The 7434-nt window shown below is 37.4% G+C and overlaps 1 protein-coding gene across 1 annotated transcript; it reads left to right on the top strand.

Annotated features, from left to right (window-relative positions):
* Positions 1–507: 507 nt before the first annotated feature.
* On the top strand, positions 508–7092 carry LOC307231030 (N-acylethanolamine-hydrolyzing acid amidase-like). Its single transcript, XM_080001563.1, has 11 exons — positions 508–1026; positions 2373–2537; positions 2631–2754; positions 2914–3004; positions 3098–3183; positions 3958–4130; positions 4813–4875; positions 5007–5073; positions 5173–5201; positions 6308–6377; positions 6499–7092. Exons 1-11 carry the CDS (start codon positions 860–862, stop codon positions 6517–6519), a joined length of 1056 nt encoding a protein of 351 aa, XP_079857689.1. The 5' UTR covers positions 508–859; the 3' UTR covers positions 6520–7092.
* Positions 7093–7434: the final 342 nt, after the last annotated feature.

The following is a 7434-nucleotide window of genomic DNA, read 5'->3' as shown; positions in this document are numbered from 1 at the left end:
GCCCCGAAATGGATGAGTCCCTGTGATAAACAACTGTGATCACAATATTGACTTAAATAAGCCGCAAACACCGCCCGGTTGTAGAATCACACTGTACCCGAATGACACAATTGGGTTCATTCGAAGTGAATGACCTCCTGCAGTCATAAAAAAAAAACACACCAGAACAGAGAGACGATATTAATATTATTGTGATTATAACAACAACCATTATATTTGTCTTTGACAATCACAACTACAGAAGAGGATGAGGGTCATGTGGGGGGGGGGGGGAAACGAGTTCCAACTTTAATTCCAGAACGCACATCCTCTTCCGTACAGAAGCCGTAACAATACAATCCTAAATAGTGACTTATGGTTCTAAAAATATAAATAATGATAAATAACATCTATTTATTTTGACACTACTTGCATTATCCCGTACTTACCCAGGTGTCACCGGTGACTTGAGAAGCAGCGCCACCCAGCGGCTCCCCGCCGCACCAGCAGGCAGAGTGCCCGCAGAGGGACTGGAGTTCGTCTTCTGTCGCTCGGTTCGCCGAAGGAAAGCGAAGAGACGCGACCGCGCAAATTAAAACTAAATATTTCGGTTTTTGGCGAAGGGTCGCTGGGTTGTTCCGAAGTTACTCAGAGTGTTTTCATCAGCGTGTTGCGTGTCGCTGAATAGACGTTTTTTTTTTGTTTTTTTTTGGGGGGGGGGGGTGTTTTCCTTCCTTCCAAACAAGCCGTGGCGGTCAGGTGATCCACGCTCGGGTTTTAAAAAGCAAAAAGACGGAAGTTGAAGAAGTGATTTGGAGAAGGTTGCGTTGCGTCCGGAGAATCGTGCTGACAGCGGACTCCATCCAGCCCGAAGGCCACCATGCTTCCCGGACTGGTGCTGGCCGCTCTGCTGGTGCCGTGCACCGCAGATTTCCCTCCTCCGTCAGTGAACGTCAGTCTGGACGATCCACCAGAAGTTCGATGGGCGCCCTTACTGAAAGCATTCGATATCAACTACCTGAAGACCGCCGCGGCAGAAGTCATTGAGTGAGTTCTTATTATCGTCACCATCATTTGTTTTTATTTTATTTTATTTTGAATTAAAATAGCCGGGGGGAAATTAGTTCGTTACCAACCTTAATTATTATTATTATTATTATTATTATTATTATTATTATTATTATTATTATTATTATTATTATTATTATTATTATTGTTATTGTTATTGTTATTATTATTGTTGTTGTTATTTTATTATTATTATTATTTTTATTTTTTTATTATTATTATTAACAATAACAATAATAATAATAATAATAATTATTATTATTGTTATTGTTATTATTATTAATATTAATAATAATAATAATAATTATTATTATTATTGTTATTATTATTATTATTATTGTTGATAATAATAATAATAATAAAAATAATAATAATAATAAAAAATAATAATACTTATTATTATTATTGTTATTATTATTAACAATAATAATAATAATAATAATAATAATAATTATTATTATTATTATTATTATTATTATTATTATTATTATTAATAATAATAATAAAAATAATAATAATTAATAATAATTATTATTATTGTTATTATTATTATTATTATTATTATTAATAATAATAATACAAATAATAATAATAATAATAATAATAATAATAATAATAATAATAATAATAATTATTATTATTATTATTATTATTGTTATTATTATTATTATTAATAATAATAATAATAATAATAATAATAATATTACGTTCTGCAATCAATTGGTTGTAGATTAAACAGGATCCCATGCAATTAATACTACATTGTGTTCCTGAATAAACTATGATAACAACCCTGTTATTAGTTTATTATGTGACCATTTGTTTTCAACAGTCTTGGTAAGTTGCAGAGTATGTTACTTTTTAAAATATGTTCGGTTTCAGAGAATTAAAAAAAACAACAACAAAATGTTTGATTTATATTTATATACATCAAAACCCGGGACTGGGTCAATCAACCTTCTGATTTAGGATTGCAGATCGCTGATTCATCAGGTCCATATCCTTGTAATTACTATGACACCCATAATTTTTTTTTTTGTATAGTGTAATTGGGATTTGCATTCATTCATGCATCTGCCTACAATAGCGCTTTATTTATGCTCTTTTAAGTCAGGTGTAACAAGTATTTTTATGTAATTTAAGTGAAAGTATGATGCATTTTTACTTAAGTAAAACGTCACAGTGTACTTTTTCCACCACTGATTGAAATGTTTTACTTCAGTTCTCTTTGCGCTGGTTTGCCTTGTCCTCTGTGTATTTTTTTGTTATAACTGAGGATGAAGCTGAAACAGGACATGTTTTTTTTTTGTTGTTTTTTTTTGCAGCACGACAGTTCCCAAATGGGTGCATAACGCCATTGCTCCTGTGGCGGCCGCCCTGGAAAAGTACGTCCCTCAGCCCTACGGCGGGGAGATCCGTGGCATGGCCACACAGTTTGGAGCCAGCATCTCGGACATCATCATCCTCAACTTTGCCTATGAAATATCTGCGTACGTGCATTTTTCTCTGACGGCATCTTACGCAATTCTAAACGTGGAGTCATCCAAACAGGCTTCTGATGACGCTTTTTACTTCTCCTGCAGATTTTGTACGAGTATAGTAGCCCAGGACTCAAATGGAACTCTGTACCACGGTAGAAACCTTGACTATCCACATGACGTCCTGAGGAATTTGACTGTCGACCTAATCTTTGTCAAGAATGGGGAGGTATGTCGTGTAGCCCTAATGCAGCAATAATTCTCTATAGTCCTGCACATGGCCGGCGGGTCAAGCAACAGGTAACTTAAAAACGCTTTAAAATGATATTGCCGAGAGAGATAAAGAGAGATTTGTCCTCCTCAAATTCATGATCTCCAAACCTCGCAGGTGCTTTACCGTGGGACTTCTTTCGCTGGCTACGTCGGCTTGTGGACTGGTCAGAGTCCCAAAAAGTTCACCATATCTGGAGACCAGCGCGGTATAGGACCACACTTTGTCTAATCTGCTATTTTGGCCTTTGAGTATTTATATGCACTATGCACTAGCCTGCTTGTTCCCGTGTAATTACCAGGCAAGGAGCAGTGGTGGGAGTGGTGGAAGAACCTGGTGTCGGCATTTCTGCTGAGGAGATCCCCGGTCAGCTGGCTGGTGAGGGAGGTGAGTCCATTATTAAAGGAACTTAGAATTCTGTGAGAATATACATATATATATATATATATATATATATGACAATTATTAATTCTATTTTTACTCGAATTTTTCTTTTATTCAATTTTTCTTTTATTATTTATTAATTCTCCATTTTTTCTGTTAAGCTTTCTTTTAAGGGTTTTTTTTTTTATGCTAATCGTCTGTAGTGAAATGTGCCAAACCTCACTATAAAAAAATACTAGTATGTATATAAATATACCCGGTGGAATAAACTGATTCAGATTCTTAGTCACATGAGGGAAAATAAGAAGTACTTTATTCATCACCCGAGGTAAATTGTCAACAACACAACAAAAACAATAGGCAATAACAAACAACAGAATAATAATATGAATATGAAAAGTGTCAACATCTCGGCAAAAAGTGAAATATACAATAAATCTCACAGTTAACTGTACACAATAATGTATGGCAGAATAAGTAAACCAGAATACTTTGAAGACTTTAAACAATATAAACCTGAAAATCTTAACTGTTCAAAATGTGAATAAAAATATGGCAGGATGATGGAAAATAAACCTGAACATTTTAAACAGTATAAACCTGTGACACAATAAAATAAAAATATAATGGCAGGATAATGAATCTGACAAGCGGTATAAGCCTGAGGAAGCTAAGTAGTAAAAACAGAATAGTGCCAATAAACGAAAAAAAAAAAAAATCATGGTGAACAGTAAACAGCAAACATCCACGCTCTCCGATCCCATGTGAACCATGCAGACCCTGGAGGGAGCAGAGGACTTCCAGGAGGCCGTGATGCGTCTGTCCAAAATCCCCATCATCACAGGGGTGTACTACATCGTGGCGGGGGTCCGGGCGGGGGAAGGAGCAGTGATCACCAGAGACCGGAATGGCCCCGCCGACATCTGGCCCCTGGATCCTCTGAATGGAGGGTGAGTGGGGGAATAAAAAGAGAGTTTTCCAGTGTGACCGCTCGTACAGAAAGTGTTTTAAACCTGATTTACACCGAACACGTAATAGTAATCGACAGTTGGATCCTCGCCCCTAGTGGGCGTCGGGTTAACAATTGGGAGCGCTGTTTTTTTCCAGTACAACGGCCAGTAGTTGGATCACCTGGACATTTGCCACGTCTGGCGAATGAGAGTTTAAAACTCCCTTTATATAGTGTTTGCAAAGTGCGAACAAAAATAAAAAATACACTTATATAAAAACTGATTTATTGATCGTGAATATGGTGACAGCCAACGTAAACGTTAATAACGTCATTATTTTATATACGTGACTTATTTACTTTATTCGTACATGTCTATTACGTTGAAAGACGTAGTTTGTTTAGATTTTTGACATTTTTTCAAATTTGTTAACAATGTTACAAGCGTAAATAAAGCCTTGTGGACCTTTTCACTGTTTCACTTCACTTTTCACTGTTGAAAGCGGTTTCAATTTGAGCATACAGTGCCTATAGATCTTTTCCATTTCATATGTGTCCTCAGATCTGGTTGGTTTGAATGACAGTTGATTCGGTCACAAATAAAAAGGGCGTCGTGTCATTGTCACCGTAAACCATATTAACGTTACAACAGAGAAGCCAACGAGTCTCTCCCCCGCTTGTAGGTGGTACCTGGTGGAGACCAATTTCGACCACTGGCTTCCTCCCCCGGCGTGGGATCACAGAAGGTGTGCTGCCATTCAGTCTGAACCACCTCATCGTGTTAATCTGGCAGGGCCGGCTGTGTGTGTGGGGGGGACGGGACGGAAAAACAATTCATAGCGCGTTGTGTGATATCGTATTATTCTCCATCTCTCAGAGACACCGCCAACAAAGCTTTAAACGCCACAGGCCAGGCTCACATCAACGTGGATACACTTTACAAGGTAACAGGGCATTTTCTATTTGAACGTAATATTTGCACAATGACTTACAAAACTCTGGTTAAAAACGTTTTGTAACGTTTTTTTTTTTGTCGCCCGCAGGTTTTGTCTTTGTTTCCAGTGTGTAATGGGTAAGAGCTTGTCGAGACTGTTCGCTGTGCCCTTTGCTCTACAACTGAATCTTGAGTGTGCGCCCTGATGTGTTGGGACACGTGGGAACACTGGGGCTTTCAGTTCCCTACGGTCGCCCCGAGCACAAATGTCAACAGGCCATTGTTCGGCTGCATAGTTAGAGGATGTAACAGTAGCGGAATTAGAATTACTGAACTTTATAGCAAGGCCAGAAAAGTGGATTTTATGAATAAGAAAGTAGGTATATAGATGTTATATAGATGTTATATAGATGTTATACAGACGTTCCTGTTACTCTGGTGCACATAGTGTATGTACACTCTATACATGTGCAAAAAAAAAAAAAAAAAATTCCATAATCGGAAATTGTTGATTCATTGGTGTATGCTTGCAGTTAGTTTTTGATCGGATTTGTTTTTTTATTTTGTGGTTCACTTATAATTTTTATTTTTATTTTTTTTCTGTGGATTTTTAGGCTATGGAGGTTGTTGTTTATCATTAGATTTTGTGTATATTGTCAAATTTTATTGTGTACAGTCGAGAGTCGTTTTATTGTATATTTCCACATTTTCCATCTATTGCCCTTTTTTTATTTTAGTTTTTACATTGCTTTATTATCTATCTACCTATCCATCTATCCATGTATCTATCTATCTATCTATCTATCTATCTATCTACCTATCCATCTATCTATCTATCTATCTATCTACCTATCCATCTACCTATCCATCTATCTATCTATCTATCTATCTATCTATCTATCTATCTATCTATCTATCTATCTATCTATCTGTCTGTCTGTCTGTCTATCTATCTATCTATCTATCTATCTATCTATCTGTCTGTCTATCTATCTATCTATCTATCTATCTATCTATCTACCTATCTATCTATCTATCTATCTATCTATCTATCTATCTACCTACCTACCTATCTATCTATCTATTTATCTATCTATCTATCTACCGGTCTATGTATTTATCTAAAGCATGTTCCATAATTTTTGTTTTTATCTCGCATATATATTACTTTTTGACGTTTTGGATCCATTTTTCTCAGTGTCATGATCACTACTTATCAGTGTCTCTGATTGTTATTTTCTCAGCATTACCGTTTACACGACAACAATGAGCGCAGTGGCCCCTGAGAAATACAACACGCTCATCAGGCCAGAGGTGAATGAAAACTCACAATCGAATTTTCTCCCTTCATATTAGGCCACCGTATAATCATAATGAAATGAGTCTGTGAGCTTATTGTCGCCAGTGACCGATATTTTCTACGTATCTTCTCAAGGGCTGCCCCAGGATCGAGTGAAGCCACACGTTTGGACCATCTCCAGTAGAAACAGATCGAGCTTCATGGGTGTTGTTTTCTTTCTTCAGGGTTTTGCTGTTTGAACAGGGCAGAATGCAATTCAGGGTGAAGTACATGCTAAAGTTATAATTTCCAGACAGACAGTGCTCCACAAACTGTAAAACTCAACGAAAGGTCAAACATGAGAGATAAGAATGTTTGCGCTTGGACTCCCCCCAGTGGAAGCACTGCGTCTTTGCAGCCGAGGAAGTCGCTTGAGTGACTCCACAGCCGTGACGTTTGAGATCCAGGGGGATTTATTTGAAAAACGAGAACGGATATTATGATTATCATGGAAATCAACCCCTTCTTGTCAGTTCTACTTTCCAGTTTACTTTCCAAGTGTCGAGGAAATGGCTGACATCAACAAGTAATTACAAGATGATGAATGACCAAGCAAAAAGAATGAACATCATATTCACCTTTTTCTTTCCTACTGCCTTGTTTTAATTGTTTTGGGATTTTTTTTAAATTTGATTCAAGGCTTGTGTTTTACATACATACATACCATAAAGACATTAAACAGATCAGATAGATTTCACAGATTTCTTGTTTCGTATTGTGTAGGGATTTAATGTAATGCTTTCAGCGTCAAATACCAGAAACGTAGCCCGGGAACGAGGCGAATATGCAGCTCATGTTTCATTTGCTCTGTAGAATACGTCTGGCCACCCTCCCATTAAAACAGTTTCTAGCCGACCTTGCCAGCGCCGGGCCAATCACAACCGTTTTTCTAATAAGCGGCGGGTTTGCGACGATGACGACGCAGAGGAGCGCTGTTGACTGACCTTACCAAGATGGCTGCCGCAGACGTAGAACGGTCGGTTTAATCCGCTATCGTCGTTGAGGGACCTGACAAAGATGGCTGCCGCCGAC

This window comes from Zeus faber, assembly GCF_960531495.2.
Source record: "Zeus faber genome assembly, chromosome: 5".
Taxonomy (NCBI): Eukaryota; Metazoa; Chordata; class Actinopteri; order Zeiformes; family Zeidae; genus Zeus; species Zeus faber.
This window is presented reverse-complemented; position numbering and strand designations above follow the sequence as displayed.

Coding starts and splice junctions, on each gene's coding strand:
- LOC307231030 (XM_080001563.1), top strand. CDS start 860: ATGCTTCCCGGACTGGTGCTGGCCGCTCTGCTGGTGCCGTGCACCGCA. Junction 1,027..2,372: donor GCCGCGGCAGAAGTCATTGA/GTGAGTTCTTAT, acceptor TTTTTTTTGCAG/CACGACAGTTCCCAAATGGG. Junction 3,184..3,957: donor TCAGCTGGCTGGTGAGGGAG/GTGAGTCCATTA, acceptor TGAACCATGCAG/ACCCTGGAGGGAGCAGAGGA.